Below are 23,515 nucleotides of genomic sequence, written 5' to 3'. Positions count from 1 at the left end.
TCCATGTGGTTCCTCTCAGCCTGTCAACATGAGAGATAAGTTATCTGTGACCAACGTACCCAACATGCAATGCGGGGGACAGGCAGAGGGTACCTGCTATGGACATTTCTGTTGAAAAGGGGAAATGTAACCACTGCTCCATAGAAATTCTGAAAGCTAGCCAGACAGGTATTGGGAGGTGCTGGGGGCAAGGGGTGTGCTCAATTAAGTTTCAAGGCCTGGCCATAATTTTCCCTAGTTCATGACTCTGCCTTCTGGGCTCTCAGTTCCACTTCCTGAATCTTCCTTCCTTTAAAAGGTAGCATATGCTTGCTTCTGGGTGCTTTCGTCGGCCTGCTTTCTTCCAGTAGAATTGTGGGTTTTCTAGAGCCTCATTCAATTTGTACTTCCCATGTCCCTTACAATCCAAGCTGGTACTTTGCTGAAATAAACTCTGTGAGTCTTCCCTGGACTTCCTTGGTGTTGATTCCACTAAATAAATCTGCACCCACAGATGTTTGTGAGATGGCCCTGCTCTACCTGGGAATCCTGCCAAAATGGGAATCCTGCCAAAATGGCTGAGGGACAACACCCTATCGCTTGCTTGTGATTGACGGGATCTGTGAGACATGTCCTTGCTCTTGACCTCTTGAATGGACCCTTTGTGTGGCTGAATACTACTCTGATCATTTGATCCTTCTGAGGTTTTAACAAAAGGTTGTACAGTCACATCCTCAGCCTTTTACTTTGTCAGCCATTTCCGGCATGCTCAGAAGCTTTTCCTTGATTTTAGCATCTTTTGCCCTCCGGAGAGGCTCAAAATTGCCAAAACTATTCAGCCCTGGTTCCTTCTGTTTAATATTTCTTCCCTCAATTTCTTTCTTTACAACACATTTAGCAATAAGCAGGAAGAAGAAACCAGGAAGCACCTCCACTACTTTTCCTGGGAATTTTCTTAACTACATAACTACTTGACACTTACATGTTCCGCTTTCCATAACTTAAGCAACAATTTTGGAAGCTTTCTGCTCTTTCTTCTTCCAGTTTCCAGGAATATGCTCTTATTTCCTTTTTAACTTTTATTGTCATGAAATATATATATATATATATATATATATATATATATATATATTTCATAATATACCACTTAATTTCATAATTTGCCACTTAACAATTTTTAAGTGTACAATTCAGTGACATAATTTGCATTGAGAGTATTGTGCTATCTTTGTTACCATCTATTTCTAAAACTTTTTCATCCTCCCAAACAGAAGTTCTGAAACTATTAAGCAATAACTCTCTATTTCTCCTTCTTTGCAGTCCCTGGTAACCTCTAATCTATGCTCTGTCCCTATGCATTTGCCTAGTCTAGGTATTTCATATAGAATCATGTGATATCTGCCCTCTTCTATTTGGCTATTTCATTGAACATAATGTTTTCAAGGTTCATCCATGTTGTAGCATGTGTCAGAAGCATTTTTCCTTTTTCATGGCTGAATAATATTTGACTGTATGGCTATACCATATTGTATTTACCCATTTACTGATTAGTTGACATTTGGGATATTTCCACATTTTGTTTATTGTAAATAACACTGCAGTAAACTCTGGCATATGAGTGTCTGTTCAGTTCCTGCTTCATTTCTTGTGTAGACTTATCTCAGAGTAGAATTGCTGGATCATATGTTAATTCTATGTTTAATTTTTGAGGAACTGCAAAACTGTTTTCCACAGTGGTTGCATCATTTTACATTCCTACCAGCAATATATAAGGGAAACAGTTTTTTTCACATTCTCACCAGCAATCTTTGTTACTTTACTTTTTTTTTATTTTATAACCATTCCAGTAGCTATAAAGTGGTTTCTCATTATGGTTTTGATTTGCATTTCCCTAAGGATTAATGATGTTCAGCATCTGTACATTGGCCATCTGTATATCTTTTTTGGAAATGTCTATTCAAGTCCTTTGCTCATTTTCTGGTTGGGTTGATTTTGTTGTGTTTGAGTTTTAGTTCTTTATTCTCTGTCCAATTTATGTACAGATTCTGTGGTGCCACGAAAGATTCCATTATTTCAGTATGGCCCAGCGAAGGGACAATCACTTACAGAGAACCAAGGAAAACATAGTTCTGACAGGGCTGTGATTGGTTCAGCTTAACAGAGGTTGCAGTGAGAAGCTATCATGGACCTAACCACAACAGAACACAATTTATAGCACAAAGAAATATGAAAAGAAACATGATGCAGTGTTGAGAATCTAGTCTATATGGGTTTATGAAAAGCATTTCTTTTCATAGAGACTAGGTTTGTGGGAAAATGGATAATTTATGGAGAAATATTGCTGGGTTATTAATTAACTTTTAAATGCAAAATGAGAATAAGCAGTCATGGGCAAAATTAGAATCTTAATTTTTAATGCATCATGAAATACATCTGTGACTGTCAGTGATTTAAGATACTAGAGATCCAAGAGAGCCCTTAAAAGTTCAAAAATGTTTAGCTTGTTATTTGGTAAAAAGGCAGCTGCACATAGAGGACTAGAGCCATGAGGATCCAACAGCTGGTCCATCGTGTAGGTACCTGATCCATAAATCAATAAGAATCCTTGAACAAGCAGAGTTTCCAAAGTAACCAACCTTCAGTTTCCATTTTCGTTTGTGACCAAGAAAGAGTAGTTTAACAAGAGATGCATCTCTTAGGAGAACATGTTAGTTGGGAAGGAGAGCCAGGGGACTAGAGGGGCACTTCTTCCTTAAAATTGCAGAGCATCAGAGTTAGGGGTTTACAAGGGCTTTGCCTCTCAGGGCGGATTTGTGAATAAAAACCCAGACGTAGATGGACAGAAGAACCTACACATTTCTGCTTTCCTTCTGACCTCCCTTGCAGAGGGTAACATGTTCACAAAACCAGGGCATAGCTTTTTCCTCCGGATCACTGTGGAGGGAGAAAGAGAAAGAAAAGAAAGGCAGGTTGTGGCCAGCCTTCAAATGCAGCCAGATATGGAATTGATTAACACGGGTTGAAAGTTCTATGCCACATGCACTTTTCAGGTTCTCCTGAAATAGATTTTTAGCTATAACCACAGGCAGGGCGTTTTCAAAGGTGGCCTGTTACAGGCAAACGTGAGAAAGTTTTTATGCACTATGATTTATTTTGCTATGGGGAAATGGTAGCTCAGTTTTGTACTTCTTATTAAAAGTCAAAGGTCTCTTATTTCCTTTGCTCTCCCTACCCTTTTCTTGTTTGTTTATGTTTTTGAAAGCTGAAATTAGGGCCAAGGCCTCTAGGATGTCCATCCCTTTTAAATGTCAGTGGATCCACTTGGAAACAGGAGGTGGTTTTCTACTTCTTGTTATACCCACAGTGAGAGAAGCGGCACATGGAGATTTTGAATCACATGCTGAGAGTTCTGATGTTCTGAGTTTTCTTGACTTACTGCTTCCAAATATGTTCTTAAAATAAATGGCAATTTCCTCTTGGAACAGTTTATGCACTAACACATATGTTAGTAATCTCTGAGCAGTCGGGATGCTTTACATACTGTAATTCCACACATTTGAACGTGCTTCCTAAGGTCACATTCCTTTAATCTATTGTATCCTCAATTTTGTTTTGGCTCTTTTATCTAGAGGTCTCTTAATTAAAAGGTCCTTTTCTTCTATGACCTGAACCCTGAGCTCTGAGAGCCAGGGCCCTGGGAGACTGTATGTGACTTCTTAAGAGAGAAATCTAATGTTTCCTCTTGCCTCAAAAGTGGAAAAGATGAAAAAGAGTGATGACTCTTAAGTTCCATCGGCTACGCTTTTACTTTTTTAAAACTATTTTACTGATTTTTAGAGAAGGGGTCGGGGGAGATGTCAATATGAGAGCACAACATTGATCAGTTGCCTCCTGCTTTGCCTCTGAGCAGACTCTCTCTGGGTAAGAAGCTAACTGACTTAGCCTCACAAATAATACCCTTTGCCTCCTGTTTCTAAAGGCAGATGGGATGGGTGGGGAGAAAGACATAAACAGCTTGCATTGTAGTATTCTCTCTACTGGGGATTGAGCCTGCAACCTGGGTATGTGCCCCTGACCAGGCAAGCCAGCAACCTCCTGGTGTACAGGAGGATGCCCAGTCAACTGAGCCACAGGGCCCATTGGCTACTCGTTTATGGGAAAATTTAGAGAACCTAAACCATTAGTGTGATTGGTTCTGCACTTCTGGAGGCTTTTTTCTGCCAGGACCTGCCAACTCTCTCTCCTGGGAAGTAAGCATTCCTCCCATTTTCACTTGAGAAGCTGCCTTTTGACTCTACCATGTGGTGTTTTTTCTGTACATTCACACAGTTGCAGTAACTTATTCCCACTACACCAAACCCCATGTGTATCCCTTCCTCTACTCCTTCCACGACCATCATGTTTGTCAGACTTGGACTAGCTCTCTCTTCAGTTGTTACAATCTAGATTCTCCTGGCTGGTACTTGCTCCATCAGCTCTTCCTGCTGGTGGCCTCACTTCTCCTGTCTTTGTAGACCAGATCCCACCCTCAAGCTTAGAGAACTCCTCAAATTTGGGGAGCTCCAGGGGGAAGAGCCACCAAACCCTGGGGACCATTGTCTACTCTAACTTGGATGGTACTCTTTTGTCTCTGGAGTTCTGTGGGGTTTTCTTAGTTCCTTATAAAGTTCAACTTTGTCATCTTTTTCTGTTCTTAGTGACCTCGCTTACTTCACTCTTCCCATTTCTACTTTCCATTGTTTCCTAGAATGTCAGTCGATGCTCCGTGTGCCTCATCTCATTGACTCCCTTCAGCTGGGCCTGACTTTTTATCTTTCATCACTACCTGTTCCCCAAGCCTTCATATTCTCTGTTGCATTTTCTTGGCTTGATGAAGAAACTGTTGAATCTTACCAGTATTAGCTATCAGGAAATTACGCTGCCTAAATCACTTTCCCTAGTTTCTGGAAACCAGCTATCATTTGCTCCTGTTTTCCACGCATTGAGATAGAGGGTTGTGTGTCCTGAGCATCCTGGGCTGTGTCCATCTCCCGGTATTCATCTCAGGCTGTAAACATCTATGACAGGAAAGCACTCTCTATAATGGCCTTTGCACAGTGCCCTGCAAGATTACGTATTTATTAGTCATGATGACATTAAAGGTAACTGACTTAGCCTCACAAATAGGACCCTCTGCCTCCTGTTTCTAAAGGTGATGCCATGGGTAGGGAGGAAGACAGGAACATCTTGCATCCTAGTCTTCTCTAGGAGCCACATTTGTGCTTAGTGGGTGAACTATTGGTTTAAATAGTCATTTAAATGGCCAGATGTGTCTCACTAAATTTGGCTGTGTTAAGAGTAACATCTTCCTCCCTATGAGTTGTACCATGTAGAACGCCAGGCTGTTTCTTGGTTTTTGTTTGTCTATTTGTTTCTCTCACGTCACATCATTCCACTTATACTTTCAAATAATGAGGAGAAATTTGACTCATATACAGCTTAAGAAGCCCTTGCATATTTGGCTAAAAATTGGCAACATGTATATATATGTAGAAGTATAGAAGGATATTCAGCCATAAAAATAAGACTAGTATTTGTAAGTAGTAATTCAGTTCTTTTTAGATAACCAGTAGTTTTTTAAATTAAGGTTGGACATGATTCTGGGAGTCTGCAAATAAATTTTAAAATGCAGTAACCTAAGCAGTATGTGACATGAAGCTTTATGCTAAAATTTGGCTTTAACTTTTCTTTAACTTATTATATTAATAGGATGATGAGCCTTATTTAATTCAGGGATGAGAAATGAAATCCAAATACACTTTTGCTGACTTTGTATTCATAACCTGCTTTATCTTTCAATGTTTATGTTTAGAAGATAAATGCCCTACCTAGGTATTTTCTATGTGTTCTCATTTTTGGGTGTCTATTTGAAGGGTTTTGTTTTGTTTGTTTCTCCTTTAATTGGCTGCACAGGAAGATCCATTCTGCATTGTGAGTTTAGCATTTTCTTCATTGTCTCCCATGCATCCCATTGTCCGTGCACACACAGCATGGCCAGTGCCACATCTGCCTCCTTCACTGAGCAACCACTTCAAATACAAAAGCCCCTCCACGCTGAGCATGCCCATGTGCCCAACATCTGGTGCAGGGACGGAGCCTGGAAGGTCTGGGGCCTCACATTACACTTTTAAGCAGTTTCCTTTTCCTCTCGGTTTCTCCTTTACAGATACTGCAATGAGCATCTGCTGTGTCCCCCGCACGTGTTCTGGACGGGCTGGGGTCCTTGGGAGAGGTGCACAGCCCAGTGCGGGGGTGGCATTCAGGCTCGCCGCAGGACTTGCGAGAATGGGCCCGACTGCGCCGGCTGCAATGTGGTGAGTAGAGTCTTACTCATCCCCAGCTCTCAGCCTGGACCTGGGAGAGCAGAGTGAGCACACACTAGATGTTTTCCTACCCACGTATGCTGAGCACACAAGATACACTGCAAGCACTCAGTGCCCTGCAAACACTAGATGCTATACAAACACATGTGTAAACATGAGCTATTCTGCATGCACTGGGTTATCTGTACACACTGCATGCTCTGTGGGTACTAAGTGCTCTGCAAACATGACATGACTAGGCAGTGTACACTTGGTACACACTGGATGCTCTGCAGGTGTCAGGTGCTCTTACTCACTAGATAGTCTGCAAATGTTAGATTCTCAATAGACACTAGATGTTCCGTAAACATTGAATGCTCTGTACACATGACGTGTCCAGGCACTGGGAGCTCTGCACACACTAGATGCTGTGAATCAGACAGGTTTCTCTGGTTAATGAGAATGTTTGCAGGAAATACTGGAAATTCAGCTTTTTGCATTAAATATTCTCACATTTATGAATTTTCAGTTCCCGTTTCTGAGCTATGACAGCAACTTCAGCCTGCTTCATTCTGGTCCATATATCTGGTTTGGGGACACGGGGTAAGGTCTCTACATTGAGCCACAGTGAGGTATGGAATGCAGGATGAACCCCAGACACTGAGGACTGAGAGACTTTCTGGGATCATTGTCAGAGCACAAAGGCACCAAGTCAGAGGGAATAAAAGACAACTTGTGGTTTTGTTTTTCTTCTGCCTTCAGAAGTCATATTTCTTTTAACACTTTAAACTCTCAAATCAAATTTCTCCTGTGCGAGTACCTCCCCCAAGGCCCGTTGCTGCTCCTCCTGTGCCATCTGTCAGGGTGAGTGGGCCACGGAGGCTGCTGGGCTTGCACCTCATTCATCTTCCCCTGGTGCTGGCCTCTTGCCCAGGCTCCTTGCATGGGCTACTTCTTGAGGTGTCTGCTTTCTCCTTTCCTTCCCGCCTCTGGAAGCTGCCTCTCAAATGCCACTTCACAACTGATCATCAAAGGCATGCTCTTTCTTAATTGCTATGCCTAGTGGATTCGATCTCAAATTTTTATGTAGTCCATTACCAGGAAAGTTCAACAAAGGACTTTGATCTTCATGAAGGTCACAGTCTGAACTCTTCCCCTGCACTGAGCTTGTAAAATGCATGCACTTGTATTTCCAAGTTCTTCTGCAAGGGAACGGATCAGCCTCCCTAACTGAACCTTAATATTGCACCTTCATGCGTGTGGGAACGCAAAATTTGCTTTCTTTTTGTTATATCTCAGCGAAGAGCTTGCAGTTATGAAAGATGGTCAGAGTCAAAATGTCACATTTTGTTAAAAGAAGCTGGAGTATTTTGAAAGACTTCATATCAGTTCACAAAATCAGGTGGTAGCCACAAAAGTGTAAGTTTTCTGAAATTTAGCACTGAAAATTCGGTGATCAAGTTTAAAGAATGATGCATGATGCAGAGGGAGAGAAAAGGAAAATGATGGATTGTAGGAATTAATCCATCAAAAATCTGTCTCTAGAACGTGTAAATTATGTACAATATCGGAAATTGCAATTGATATGGACGTCTGGAGGATTTCACAAAAATGTTTCATTTATAGAGTTTTAAGAGTCTGTTGCACAGATTTCTGTGGCTCCACAAAATAATCAGGCTTATTTCTGCCTATAATAATTCAAACACAGTCATTGCAGAGTTAATTGAAAGGAGAAGCTGTCGTGAATAGAGGTTCTCTGCTATAAAAGAGACTTAAGTGAGACACACAGAGAGATTTTTCCTTTACCGTTTACCAATAATGTCCCCGATAAAGCTTTTCCTATACCTGACACTAAAATACCTAAATGTACTTAGGCAAACACAGAAACAGTATTCTTACTTATAGCAATTTCCACTAAATGGCCATGAGTTTTAAAATCTTTTGTAGGTCTACATTGATGTATACACCGAACAAAATGATTTTTTAAAGGCATAACAAGTATCCAGTTGCCATTATTTAAAAGAGGGAACCCCAGGTCTCTGTTTTAAATTATGCCAGATTTTTAACTGCTACAAAATAATTAAATATGGCTTTCTAAATGTAAAGCCTTAGTCGACTTCCTCCAAACACAGTCGAAGAATATTCTTTTCCAAATGCATCTTCCATCTTTGAATTGTATCCCTGAAGACACTATTGGGCTAATCATGGATTATCTATCCAGAGAGAACACTCCTTGAATCATCTAGTCGATTTGATGTCCCTGCTAAATTGGGCACTTATTTTGGTCAATTTCTGTAGCTCATCTTGTCTGCTTCTAGTTGCACTGGGCACTTGCCACTGTAATTAAAAAGAAGGCTCTCTTAATTTTTAAAAAGCAATTTGTTTATCCAGCCAAGTTGGCTTTTACATGATGTGCTAAGATGCGGTCCCTCTCACTGGAAGACAAGTGCTTCCTGTCGGAGGGAAAGGGGGAGTTTGCAGCATCAAGATTGAGCTCTTGCATTGATTTGCATCTTTGGGCTCTTCCATCTCCCATCCAATTTTTAAAAAGCCTATTTCAGTCCAGCAGCACACTGCACAGGCTGGAGTTATGTTTCCAGGAAACATTTTCATGCATTATAGCAGCTTGGGCTATGACTGCTTGAGAATATTCTGCCACTCGGCCATCCCAAGCGGAGACCTGTGGCTGTACACTGATAGTAACTCTACTTAGCCAGCTTACAGAGAAGGTGGAGAGAAGCCGGAGTCCGATCCATTTTAGGTTCCATGTTTGAGAGGCCAGCATTGCATCAGCTCAAGAACCCTCTCTAAAATCAAGGTAATATGCAAGCAAACAAAAACTGGTGAGACATCCCTTTAAGAAAGGCTTTGTCATTTACTTAACTGATTGTGTTGCTTGTGGTGTGGCCTGCCTTTGGTTTACTCGGGCTTGCAAGGCCTGCATACATCACACTCTGAAAAGATGTTTGCCTGAGCTCACACTCATATAACCAAAATCTGAGCATCTTGATTTTTTACCCATTTCACTCCATCATTGTTTAATAAATATTAAGATTAAGCTTCTATTATTGTTCATAAGTTTATAATGGTCTTTATTATCCATGAATGAGTGAGATCATGTGGTATTTTTCCTTCATTGACTGGCTTATTTCACTTAGCATAATGCTCTCCAGTTCCATACATGCCGTTGCAAATGGTAAGAGTTCCTTCTTTTTTACAGCAGCATAGTATTCCATGGTGTAGATGTACCGCAGTTTTCTAATCCATTCATCTACTGATGGGCACTTAGGCTATTTCCAGATCTTAGCTATGGTGAATTGTGCTGCTATGAACATATGGGTGCATATATCCTTTCTGATTGGTGTTTCTGGTTTCAAGCTGCCTCAAACAGATTGTCAAACTGCAGCGGGAAGGCCAGGGAGGGTTGGGGGGCAGGAGGGACGGGGATAAGAGATCAACTGAAGGACTTGTATGCATGCATATAAGCATAACCAATGGACATAAGACCCCTGGGGGGTAGGGGAAGCCAGGGGATTGTCAAGAGCAGGGGGAAAAAAGGACACATATGTAGTACCCTTTGTAATGCTTTAAGCAATAAAAAAAAAAAAGATTAAGCTTCTAGCCCCTGATGGGCTCTGTGGAGAGCAGGGTGAATAAGGGAATCACAGTGCCTGCTTAGAACTTTGGACAGGGACTATCTGTGTGTCAGTTTGTTCAATGCCTATTTTTATTTGTGATGCTGTTTTTCACAATATATTTAATACCAATCTCCATGTAGCAAGGAGGGGCGTGCTATAGAATTAGTTCACATGTATGCAAGTGCAGCCAGAGGATTTTCAAGTGAGTTTTGATCACATTATACTTGTCTTTTGGTTTGGCTCATGGCAGGCAGTTCTTCCTTTTGAAGAAGTAATTAAGTGTTTAATTACATCAACAATATGTTTTAATTAGTGTTTTACTTAAGATTTGCATTTCACATTTTATTATCTCATCGGAGTGGAATTTCTGAACATGTATAATTTCAGTTGTTAAAACAATTCACGCACATAATAATTTTCAAAGCAACTTGTAATTAAGTAAAGGGGAAAGTGACAGATGTTAGAGGATGAAAAAATGGTTTCAAAACATTGATTATTTTCACAGATACCATTATTTCTTTCTTCTCAAGTGTTATCCTCTTAGTAATCTTGGAGCCTTCGAAGAACTTTAGCCTACTTCAGATCTCTTCTATGTGAATCTTAGAATAATAGAAGCTAGTGCTACATGTAGATATTATAATCTTTCTAAATGGAAACACAATGCTACATTAAAAGCCTTCTACATTTGTCAGAAGAGAATAAAAGCCTAATTATTTTGCTCTGTGGTTGGATGATCTGCCCCCAATGCAGACATTCTTCGAACAGCTGTCTCTTCATTTCACTCCACAGCATGCTTTTTTTTTTCTAGATCTCTTTGACGTACAGAATCTCATGAGGTTCTGGTTGGAAAGAAATCATTGCAATAAAGACACTTAAAGCTGGACTTGGCTCCTACCATGTCACATTCTCGCATTACTTTAAAAGCCATGCAGCGTGAGAAAGTAACATCGCACACACTCCTCTTTGGCATCTTGCTTATTTCACGATGCGAAACATTTCCCACATCTGTTCTACTCCATCCTCATCCCAGGAAACTGCCCAGTTGCAGACAATTGGAAAGTAGTCTTCCAAGGAGCTCTAGTGTCTTTGTGTGGGAGAAGGAAGGGGCAGGAGCTGAAGGAAGGAAACTGTGGGATCTACTTACAAATGGCTCAGGCCCCACATGGGAAACCAGCAGCACAGGGACCCGTGCCTCTCAACAGGGAGTGAGGCAGAAATAGAGGGGCAGCCAGATGGAGCTCAGACCTCACGAGGGGCCCTCTGAGGTTTTCCAGGCAGGCTTCCTTAGGAAGTTATTTCATCGCTTTCTTTCTCTTATCCTTTCGCAACTGCTAGTACCACTGTCAGGCCTGCTACATGAGTCTTCTTTGAGGATTAATTTGTCTAATTCTTGGTGTGATCTCCTATGGTATTATTAATTTCTATACAGTTTAACATATGGAAGAAAAGGACATTCTCCATGACCTCGGTTATTGATCTGCCATCCTTTTACTTTGTAGTATTTTCAGATCATTCCATCTGTGTATTTGGTCAACCAAAAATGTTGAATACCTAGCACAGAACTGTCCTAGGCCCTTTGGAAGATACACAGATGCAGGCAATAGAACCCCTAACCACAAAGATATGACTTTCTAGCTTAAGAGAAAAATATATAAATCAAATAACTAAGATATAAGGAAGAAGCTAGGAATGCCAGTGGAGCAATTAAGAGAAAACAGTGAGTCCACAGGAGGGAGAGGTTATCTGTGGCTGGGTCAAGGGCATCCTCATGGTGTGGCCAGGATTTGGCCAAGTTGAGAGGGGCATGGGAGCTTCCCTGAGAAAGGAACATGAGTGAAGAATGTGGATCAAAGGATGTGGGGGTACACACTGGGAGCTCTAAGTAGCATCATTCGGGTGACTGGAGGATGTGCAGTTATGTGACCAGACACAGATTTGGAAAGTCAGTTGCTTCATTTCAAAAGGTTTTCAGTACCAGTCTGTGGGGTGCTAACTTAGGAAAAAGCTGAGGGATTTCGCCAGCCCCTCTAATATTCCCCTGCTGCACCGGAGATCACATCCAAGTCAATATAGCAAAGCAAAGAAATAAGAGTTGTGAGGTCAAGGATGAGAGTAAGTTCTCCCCAGGATTCCCGCCAGCTCTCGTACCCATGTCTGGAAGGTCAGAGACTGTTGCTGAATGACTGGTCCTGGGAGGTAGTGTGGCATTCACACATGGCAGCGCTGGGCAATGGCGCCATGCTGGGCCCTGCAGGGGGTCTTGGGGGTGCTCAGCTGCATGAGCCTCCACCCCACATGGACCAGAGCCTCCTGACCTTTATCGGTTTGTACACCGTTTACTGATTGATCAATTATTCAGTACTTATAAAGATTTGAACACCACTGAGGAAAAGTGGACCAAAATCACACAAGAGACGGTGGCGGGTTTCTTATGTGTGGACCCCACTGGCGCCTGTTTGACTGCAGAAGCGCTGGGAGGTCCAATGCTGGCAGAGTGCCTGCTGTGTGAGGACCAGCAAGTGTCCAGGGCCCGGCCAGAAAGAGAAAAATGAAACGTTGGCAGCCGCTGTCTGCACAAACCTCACGGTGTGTGAGGGAGACCCCTGTGCAAGCCAGTCATTGCAGAGCTGCATCCTTCCTCTGTGACTGCCCGGGGGCCAGGGGTGGCACCCTGGAGGAGGCAGAGTTTCCAGGGAAATTTAGGAGAAAGCTGGCAGGTTGCAGGAAAGGCAGTAGCAGCAGCAACAACACAGAGACCTGAAGCCACAGCATGTGACTGTGGGTCTTCAAGACGGTGTCGCGTGGCTGGGACACAGGCCATGAGATGGGAGGGGTTGAGACAGAGCCATTGATCTGATTTTCTGAGTCATCTGGGGAGCTGAGCACTTTCTGTTTCACTCTGCCAGCAGCGTGAGCCACAGAAATGCAATCAGAAGCACTGATTAGCCCAGGGTTTCTCTAGATGGGCACCATGACCCCCATTCATGATGGCCTTCTCGAGTACTATTTTGTTATATTTTATGGAATTATGTCTCTTTTATATAATTAGGTATTAAATATTTTAAATGTATACTTAGGCTTCTAGCAGCTGGTGTTGTTCCTGCCTGCCCGGGTAAACTCCTGTTTGAACAAACCTCACGTCTACTCCCCTGACTGTAATGTTCTGCCTGATTGTGGGTAGAGTGTTTCATGGTGTAATAAAGACAAAGAAACTCTATTACTGAGGGACGGTCTAAAAGAAGAAAACTACTTTTTTTTTTTTTCATCACACTATAAGAGAAAACTTAGATGTCTGCAGTCACCCTTATATCACTTATGGCTTTATTTTATAGACTAATATTTGTAAGAAAATAAAGCAATTTAGAAATACTTGAGTCATATTTTAGAAGAGCAGGCACTTTTACTCAGCCACCTTATGGAATTTTTTGCCCAAATGAATAGAAATTGAGGCAGAGAGCAGTCAATACTCTTGCTTAAATTTTACCATGTGTCCAGAAGAGAAAAATGAATTTTAATGTTGCCCACAGTACAGAATTCTAAGTATTTCAAGTGGGATACTTTCTGTAGGCCAGAAAGATGGCTTTGAATAAGAAACACCCTTACCTTGTTGAAAAAGAGAAGCGGCTTTCTAGAACATGAGCTTTGTGGCTGCATTTGTTGGTTTAGATCAGTGGTCGGCAAACTGCAGCTCGGCAAACCGTGGCTCGCTAGCCACATGCAGCTCTTTGGCCCCTTGAGTGTGGCTCTTCCACAAAATACCGGCTCTTCCACAAAATAGTGACTACTGCGCATGGGCCACGAAGTTTCAATCACACTGTACATGCGCGCCCGCATGTGGTGTTTTGTGGAAGAGGCACACTGAAGGGGCCAAAGAGCTGCATGTGGCTCGCGAGCCACAGTTTGCCGACCATGGGTTTAGATAATCTTAATATATGAATTACCAAGTGACTTCTATCACGTGTTCATGTTTTCATATATAGAAGTGAATTTATATGGAGATAGTAGTGGGAAAGAAAATTTGTACAGTTAAAAAACTAAGGAATGGCCCTGGCCAGTGTGACTTATGTGGTTGAGCGTTGTCCCAGGCACCAAATAGTGTCTGGTTTGATTCCCGGTCAGAGCACATGCAGGGTTGCAGGCTACATCCCAGATGGGGGTTGTGCAGGGGCAGCTAATTGATGTTTCTCTCACATTTATGTCTCTCTCTCTTTCGCTCCCTTCCTCTCTGTCTAAAATCAATAAAAACCTATTTAAAAAAAACAAAAACTAAGAAACAGATATAACAGCATGCTTCTGTGACCAAACTATGAATTTGGAAGAAGTTTACCCACTTCATTATTTAATCATCATTTTACATTTTAGGAATTTATAGCAGAACTAGAGGCCTGATGCACAAAATTCCTGCAAGAGTAGGCCTTCCTTCTCCCGGCTGCTGGCAGGCACCCGGGACCCGGGCTTCCCTCGCAGCCCCAGCTTAATCCCGAAGGTCATCCAGAAGGACGTCCAGAAGGATGTCTGGTCTAATTAGCATATTATGCTTTTATTATTATAGATGATTTTCTAATCATATTTAAGTAGATGAAAATTCATAATATAGCTCATCTTTAAACATTGATTTGGGTGTTCCTTTTTTTATAGGAAACTTCTAGATAAATTGTGTTATGCCATTGCCATATGTTAAGTACATTAAAACCTAGAAATGTTTAACTTATGTTTGATTCCAACATTTTGAATATTTTAATTCTACTGCAGACCTCACTTATGGGAAAGCAGCCATTGAGGGTGGGAGGTGTAAGTGCAGGAAACACAGAGTTTATTCTTGTATTATTATTTATTTATTATTGTATTATTTGCCATGCAAACAATGGTAAGCCTACTTTTGCCCCTCCCTGTGTTATGCTGGCAGCCAGGAGCAGGGCCAGGTTCAGAAAGCACGCGATCAACACTTTAAACTTTTCCTAAGGTGGCTAAGATTGCACTAGGGCTTTTGTTTTGTTTTCTGTTAACAATGACATTCTACTATTAGGGCACAGATCATTTTACTAGAATTGGTTAGTCAGGCAACTAAATTGGTGGGCGCATCCCACCTTCAGTGCTGCAATCGAGGAAGACCATGCACCTTGGTGTGAAAGTGGTATTTCAGACAGAGAATCCCAGGGGAGTGACTTATGAGATTGGCCACAGTGCCAGTTACTATGTCGTCTTATTGAAGGTCAAGTCCCTCAGACATCTTAACTCCCTTCACACATAGTTGGTACGGGACTGCTGGTACTTTCATGTTTCCCTTGAACTTCATGTGCTTATTTTCATCATTAATATTTAATATCCCTTGAAGAGGTATAGGTTCTTCAACAATGATTATTGAAAAATGGATAAATGACTGAGTGGATGGATGGATAGATCACATGATGCTTCCATTTTCATCTGTTGTTAATTAGAAATGTCATTTGGGCAATATTACTTTGACTTTAATTTCAAAAATATAAATGTTTAAATTAAAATATTTAGGTCAATACCCATAAGTTCTGGCAGGAAACATTTTCGAGGTAATAGGAATATAATTATAAAATTTGAATTATAAAACGGGAGTCATTTATAGATCTTTTTTTAAGAGGAACATAATTTCCCACAGTAAATTGGCCCAAAGAAGAGCAAAAAGTGCAATTCCTTGTGAAAGATGTTGATAAAACACACATGTTTTTCATTTTCCAGATCTATTAAATGATGGATCCCAACTTAGAGAGCCAAGAAAATACCCAAGAGTTCCAAATATTTCCCTACTGGTGAAGCAAAATGACAGAAGGACTTTGACCTTAGCAATGAATTTTCCAAATACATCTTACATGATATTGGAATTTTCGATTAAATAAATGTTCTTACTGCTATCTTTTGGGGCATGAAATCTTAACTAATTATTTAAGGAATATGAATTGATAAAAAGTCAGTTTCATATAAACTCAGATAAGAGCAAATTCAGAAGATAATTTTCCACCAAATGATCACATTATAGAGGGAATGAAATTATATACATGGAAACTTGGATACTTATGTTACCAGATGGGCAAATCCATTCTCCTGTGTGTAACCCTGCTAGGGTAATTATGGCTTCTTATGACCATCTGAATTGTTTTTGGACAGAGGTTGCTACTGACCAACTTTGGAGAACTAATATTTTTGTGTTCTGTACCCCATCTTTGTTTCCAGACCTCTGTGCACACCAACAATTCCCTGAATACCAAACTCTCTGATAATTACTATAAGTACATTATCTGGTTTAACACTCCCAAATCATCATGATTTGTGTCTTTCTATGACCACCTTTCAATGAGAAATCTGAGGCACTAGATAATGGACATGAAGGGAGTAGACCCCCTGGACAGACCTGGTGGGCTACCTTGGTTATCACATAAAGTCACAAACATGGAAGTGATCAGAGAGTTTCACAGTAGAAACTTATGAATAAGCTCAAAGGTGGAATCACTGGAGAAGAAAGATTAATGAAGTGCCAGCCCCCTAAGGCCTCATGCACTCCCTGGGAAGCCACCACCAGCAGCCTTGAAGGCTTATTTTAGATGACTTCCCCATTAGAACATGGACATCTCAATGGGCTAAGGACATAGAGCATATGACATGGGCTAAGGATTTTATGAACATAAGACTCCATCTTCAGTCTTTCACGTCCTGGTTAGGTTTAGCAGAAGACAGGGATCTTCCACACAACCTCAGAACGGCAGGGATGCACCCTCATTTTCAGTTTTGAGTTAGTGAAGTCGATGTTACATCAGTCACACAACAGTAAAATTGCTTTCACTTTTTGGGAGCTTGTTTGATTCCAGGTAGCATCCTCCTCGACAGCATTTACTAATATGCAATTTGCTCAGTTAGTCAATTCTGGTTTTTCAAGAAGGTCTGAGAAAAGGGCTCAAGATCAGTTCATATCACGCTTGCTTTGAGGAAACCCACTTATGTTTGTTGAACCCAAGGCCCCTCAGTCCTTCCTGACAATAGATGCTTTTTCCTGAAGCACACCATGAGCTGCCCAGAGACACGCTTTAGGAAAAGCTCTTTTATGGGATGAATAGAACACCACATAGTCTGCTTATGCCCTTAAAGCAAAAGGCATATACCCAATATACTTCACACACACATAGTGGACAGAAATCTAAAGCTTTAATGGATTTGGTGAAATTGAAACTCAAATCGATGGTCAACATGTATATTTTGTCACAGTTCTGCATAGCTGAATTAAAAAAAAATTCTGCATAGGGCCAGGCATCTTTAATAAAGCATGAATTCTAACAACTAACCTCAACTTGGTACATAACCTGTGGGACTCCCATCAACAACTTTCTATGTATTATTAATAGCAAGTAATGGTAATTTAAAAAAATAACTGAAATTTTCTCATAAGAAAAAAATTGGAGGAATATTATAGAAGGAAGATAATGAGTTTCTGTGAAAGAAAATTCCTGCCAATGGGAGATCAGACTAAGAGGCAAAAGCAGGACATAAGAAAAATTCAACTTCATTTGAATCTTCTAATCAATTGAATCCTTGGAGTATTGGATGAAAAGCAGGGTCCCAGAATACATTCCTTTTTATATATACAAACAAATATACATTTACATCAGTATGTATTAATATTCTAGTGTCATGTAACAAAATTAGCATAAATTTAGTGGCTTAAAACAATACTTTTTTTTTTATCCTCTCACAGTTCCATGGGTCACACGTCTGGGCCCATGTAACTGGTTTCTCTGCTCTGTCTCATAGGCTGAAGTCAAAGTGTCCGGAGTTGCAAACTTCTCTGAAGCTCTGGGTTCTCTTGCAAGCTCTCTGATTGTTTGAAGAATTTAGTTCTTTGCAATTTTGGGACTGAGTCCCTGTTTTCCTTAGGCTGGAGGTCACTGGAGATCCTAGAAGTTGCCCTCAGGTGTCAGGCATGTGGCCCTCTCACAGTGTGGCAGCTAACTTCTTCCAAAGCCAGCGGGAGAATCGAGAGAATGGACATGTCCATCAACCTAAAAGTTTCCTTGTTCCCCATTGTCACCCCTCCCTCAGGCACTGTGTCCTTCTCAGTACCATGGAGCCGCTTCTCTGCTTTCTGATCCTACATTAGTTTTCGTTTTCCATAATTTTATAGGTTACTTCCTTTTGTTGGATTCTTTCTCTCAGAATAATTATTTTCAGATTCTTCTGTGCTGTGCACATATCAACAGTTCATTTCTTTTATTGTCAAGTAGTGTTCTATTATTTGGATAGAAGATGAAGTATTTAGTTATTACCTGCTGATAGACATATGGGTTGTTTCCAGTTTATGGCTATTACAAATAAAGCTTTTATGAGCATTCATGTACAAGGATTTGTATGGACATATACTTTCTTTCCTCTTGGGTAAATATCTACGAGGGAAATGGCTCAATCATATGATAAGTGTGTTTATAAGTTTTTAAGAAAATGTCAATAGTTTTCAAAGGGATTGTGTGATTTTATATCCCTACCAGCAGGGCAGGAGGGAGAGTTCCCGTTGCCCGGAAGCCCACCAGCATTTGACTGGCAAGTTTCTGGTTTCTTTTGTTTTGTTTTGTTTTAGCCATTCTAATATCTAATTTGTGGTGATTTACTTGTGGTTTTAGTTTACTTTCTCTAAAAATCATCTCAGCATGTCATAATTTGACATTTTAAGTGAATGCATCATATGAAACCTCAAAAAGCAGTTGAAAAGAGAAATGCCTGTGTCTCATGTTAAAATGTATGCTATGAGGACTTAATGAACAAAAGAACAGACTTTGTTATCAGAGGTTTCAGTCTAATGAGCCTGAATTGACCTTCTTTATCCTTGAGAGATTCCTGTTGCTGGCACATGTAGCTCCTGCCATCATAAAGTGATGTTGAACTTATTAATAAAGACCTGTATTTTTAAAGCAAGGGTCCATAAACAGCATATGTTTTAAGTCCACTTCAGCAAGGAGCCTGGACACTGGCCCGGCCAGGTGGGCACAGAGTCAGGAAGGGGAGGACAGTGGCATATGGCATTTTCAATCTGGGGATGACAGTGCTGCACACCACCAGCCTGGGAGATCCCAGATGAGGTTTAAAGCATTCCTATCATGTGGCTTCCATTTCAAGTGAAATAGAGCGAGCTCACACGTGTCCTGTCTAGTTTCTCACACCATTGAGTTTATGGCCTGAATTGGGCTATTTTTTCATTCGGGAGGCAGCCTCCAAAAGATGCCGTGATCAAAGACGCTGTAAAGGGAGGAAAATGCAGTCATCTGTCTTCCGGTGTGTGTTGCTGTGGACAGGAGCAGCACCTTGACAGGGTATTACATCAGAGATGCCGCGGTGATCACTTCACATATTTTCTGTTAAAAGCCTATGATGTCACCAACACAGAGAACTCCGGAGTATTGTCCCCTGTAAAAATAATAAAAAATGAGGGATTATGAGTGAAGAAATCTAGTTATAATAGTGACAAAATCATGACTTTAATAGTTGTCCAGGTAAAGCTGATGGTGTGGACACACATGGCTACTTTCTGCCATATTGGAAATTCACTAACAAACTATTAAAGATATTAAAAGGATATTTTTTCTAACCAGAAACCCACAAAGACAGTTCTTACTGTGTCTGACTATATGACAGGGCTGAAGTAATGACATGCTCATAGACACGAAACAACTACCCCCCAAAACAGATGAGCCCTTAACTCGGATTGGAAGGGAACTGCACCAGAGACAGAAATCGATCGTGGTTTACAGCACTCAGGTGTGGATAGTGCTCCCCTAGTGCTACGAGCAAACACTGCATTTTGACCTAACCAAGTGTAGCTTGACCATATTATGATGACGGAAGATGCGACTGCATCAGTGTTGAAGATGCAGGGAGGGAGGTGGGGAGTTAAGAGCTAAATCCCTGTTTTCCATCGTGCACAGTGAATGGACAATGCCTGATGGAAAATTCTCGTTAGCTCTATGGACTACCTATCAAAATGCTTAACTAAAAATTGATGGGGGGAGGATGGAACAGTTCTCCTTTTTATAATACAGCTTAGAGAGCAGTTTATCTCTTATTTTATATGTATGTTTAACATTGACAAATATCATTTTAGAAGTGTGCCCATAATTGAGTGTATTGTGTGTTATGGATTTTGCTTCGAATGAAACATTGTTGTCAAATGGAGGAATCTCCATGTGGTGCTCTGTCCAAAGTCAAACCCAGGACCCTTATTTTGGCCCTATTTCTGGGGATATAGAGTTTAAAATTTTTGCCAAATAACTATTTTAGTGCTTCAGATTGATCTTCATCATTGTAGTCTTAAATCCCAACCCCCCAGCACTCACTGTACCAAACCTTCAGATCTCTCTGCTCAGCTCCCAGGACCTTCCAACCTGTGTGCCAGGGAGATTCCTGGTAGTGAGGGAAGGGAGGAGAAACTGACAAATGTCACTGAGGTATTAACCAGGGAAATCTGGTGAAAATTTCTTAGCGACTAAAAGTCGTTATCATTTGGATACCTACCAGTCTATCCCTTTGAATCTGTTATTCCAGAGCTTAAAATATCCATTAATCACAAGCTGAACATACTGTGGTTCAAAAAACAGGTAATGGTTCCATCATGTTAACTTTAATCTTTTAGATAAGACAGCTAAATTTAACATCTGAGTAATTAGCATTTTGGTCACTTATTAAGTGAAAGGAAGATGATTTATATGGAAATCATGATTTTTATTCACGTACAATTATGTCCGTTGTCTCATGTTCATTATTGACACAGGAGAACTTGTGCAGATCCTTTTAGAGTTGCGTTGAAAACAGAGCATTCTCCTAAAGGCCTAATTTAACAAAAATGGGTTTTAAACCTTGTAGAGTGGCTGATGGGAATATTAAGATATGAAGTGTTAGAGAGCCCTGTCTTTCGATAGAGAAACGCCTGGCTCTATTTATGCTGTGTGCTGAGAATACCCCACACCTTTTCTCTCCCAGGAGTACCAGCCTTGTAATACCAACCCCTGCCCTGAGCTGAAGAAGACCACGCCCTGGACACCCTGGACGCCTGTCAACATCTCTGATAACGGTGGCCACTATGAGCAGCGATTTCGATACACGTGCAAAGCCCGCCTCCCTGATCCAAATTTGCTGGAAGTGGGAAGACAGAGAATTGAAATGCGGTACTGCTCCAGTGACGGAACCAGCGGCTGCTCCACGGATGGTGAGTGGGGACTCCTAGGGTCTGACCCACTTCCATGGACAGGCATGTGATCTTTTCTCTGCTTTCAGAGAAGAGCGAAGAGGTATTTTTCCTTTCAGTGACTTATGGTTTAGCAATCTTTCTAACAACACATCCCTCTAGAGCAGAACTGGCTGTATAGCAAATTGATAGTAAACAGCCTTACTATAAAAATGTAGATGGTCCTGTGAATTCAGCCTTCAAAATTATACTATGTTTATAGCAAGGCCACAGTAGTTTGTGGGAGATTTATTTAGTATCAGAAAATATTACGGAAAGATCAGTGACCTTTCCACAATTCTTTTGATACTAAAATGTGCAATAAGCTTTTATTTTGTTTATCTCAAAATTGGACAAAGAAAACAGAAATGTGTGTGTGTGTGTGTGTGTGTGTGTGTATAATTAAGAGTGTGCCTGACCAGCATGGCTCAGTGGTTGAGCATCGACCTATGAATCAAGAGGCCACGGTTCAATTCCCTGTCAGAGCACATGTCCAGTTTGTGGACTCTATTTCCAGTAGGGGGCGTGTAGGAGACAACCGATCAATGATTCTCTCTCATCATTGATGTTTCTCTCTCTCTCCCTCTCCCTTCCTCTCTGAAATCAATAAAAATATCTTAAAAAAAGAATATAGCATGTTAGAACCCTTTAATAGTCTTTGAAATCGATTTGCCCCTTGTACTTGTATAAGTCCCTTCAATGACATATTAGTAGCAAGGGGTAAGCTCTGGGGTAGACCAGAAAATCCACCCTCTGCCCTGGGCATTTCTGCATCATTCTCCATCTCTTCTGCCATTCTCATCTAATGTCACATAATCTGGACAATTCTAAAAAGAACACACGTGCCCATAGATGTGTCCTCACAGCATGGTTTGGTGAGAACAGCAAAAGTAATAATATCTTGCACCCAACCATCTCTCCCTATTTCCCAGCACGTCTGTGTTTATAATTTTATCTTAGTCTCCCAACATGAGCGTGATAGAGAAAGCACAGTCACCATCAAGGTCATTTTTAGAGAACGAGCTTTAGACTCAGGGTGGCTAGCCTTAAGGAAACACAGAACTGGTGAGTCGCCACCTTGGACTGATGCAGGTGGAATAAATTCTTGGAGGTGCAAGAAATCTCCTGCACTGCCCAAGAGAAGCTCTTAAACGAGTGGCTGTGAGTGAGGGCCACCAGCTGCACACGTCACAGAATTCCATGCCTCTTAGCACTGCCAGCCTGGATGGTGGGAGGGCCATCAGCAGCCGCTCCTGTCATGCTGCTTTGCTGATATTAACTGTCTATGCTAATGACATGAACTCGATCCTCACGTCAAACCATGATGCTTAATGTTGTTCTGCAACCAACAAGCTTGCTTCTTGTTTCATTGGAAAAAAAAGAAGTCTGCTTTAGTAAAGAATTCGGTGTGAATAAGTCTACTGTTTAAATAAAACAAATAAACACCATTCACTTATTTCCTTATTTCAAAGCTGGCTGTGAACTATCTTATTTTTTAGGATACCAAAGTAAAAAAATAAATAAATAGAAAACGATGTTTTCCTATATATTAACTTTATTCTCTTTTCTGAATATAGATTTTGTTTTTCTTCCATTCTCAGGTACATACAAAACCAAAGCTAATGTTTGTTTTAAATGCTAGTAATATAAACTAAGGAAAAGTTTACTACTCTATTATAAAGCACAGTCTATATTTTCTCCCAATGTATACCAAGGGCATGGCCTAAAAAGACTTCATCTTTCTTGTGTCTTAATGGTTTCATGTTCTAAAGAGTATCCACACATTTTTGGTATCGATATCTTGGAAATGCAAAATTGGACTTGCTTGCCTCTGACCACACAAGATGAGGCTTAATTGTGAATAGTTGTCCTTTATTGATTAACCACAAAGTACTGGTTTGTCACAGAGAGACATTTCTAATCCATTTTCTCCAACGAGCATCCTGCCTTGGTTTCTGATTCGGTTTTTAAGTAAACGACAAAATTATTTCACAGTGGATAGAACTGTTAGTGCATTTGCCTTCCACACTTACCCAGAACTTTGTGCATACTTAGAGAGTTTTTGGTTAAGCTGTGTCATTCTGCCTACATTTGAGAAAATTACTGAATGTTTTCTAGTATTGTAAGTGGGTGGTATGTTCAGTAAAATGAACAGGAATTTTGACTGTGGCTAATTAAATGAGTTAAGTGCAAAATGCTCAGAGCTGACCTGACCCACAGTATTCAGAGTCTGTTTCTAACAAGACAACTCCCCACCCTCAGCCCCACCACCAATTGCGGCTGCTTCCGTGTCTACATTTGTTCCCAGGGAAGCGCGTCTAGCTAGT

General features: G+C 40.9%; 1 protein-coding gene across 3 annotated transcripts in view; it reads left to right on the top strand.

The window, feature by feature from the left end:
- SEMA5A (semaphorin 5A) overlaps positions 1 to 23,515 on the top strand; it is a 394,782-nt gene that overhangs the window by 349,398 nt on the left and 21,869 nt on the right. For all 3 annotated transcript variants that reach the window (XM_070411885.1, XM_070411886.1, XM_070411888.1), the window contains exons 16-17: positions 6,185 to 6,332; positions 20,945 to 21,170. In XM_070411885.1, the coding sequence (XP_070267986.1) occupies positions 6,185 to 6,332; positions 20,945 to 21,170 (374 nt within the window). The remainder of the gene's footprint in view (positions 1 to 6,184; positions 6,333 to 20,944; positions 21,171 to 23,515) is intronic.

This window comes from Myotis yumanensis, unplaced genomic scaffold (assembly GCF_028538775.1).
Source record: "Myotis yumanensis isolate MYYU_CA2020_CCGP unplaced genomic scaffold, mMyoYum1.0.hap1 SCAF_4, whole genome shotgun sequence".
In the NCBI taxonomy this organism is placed as follows: domain Eukaryota; kingdom Metazoa; phylum Chordata; class Mammalia; order Chiroptera; family Vespertilionidae; genus Myotis; species Myotis yumanensis.
Note: the sequence above shows the minus strand (reverse complement) of the source record. Positions and strands in the feature narration are given on the sequence as shown.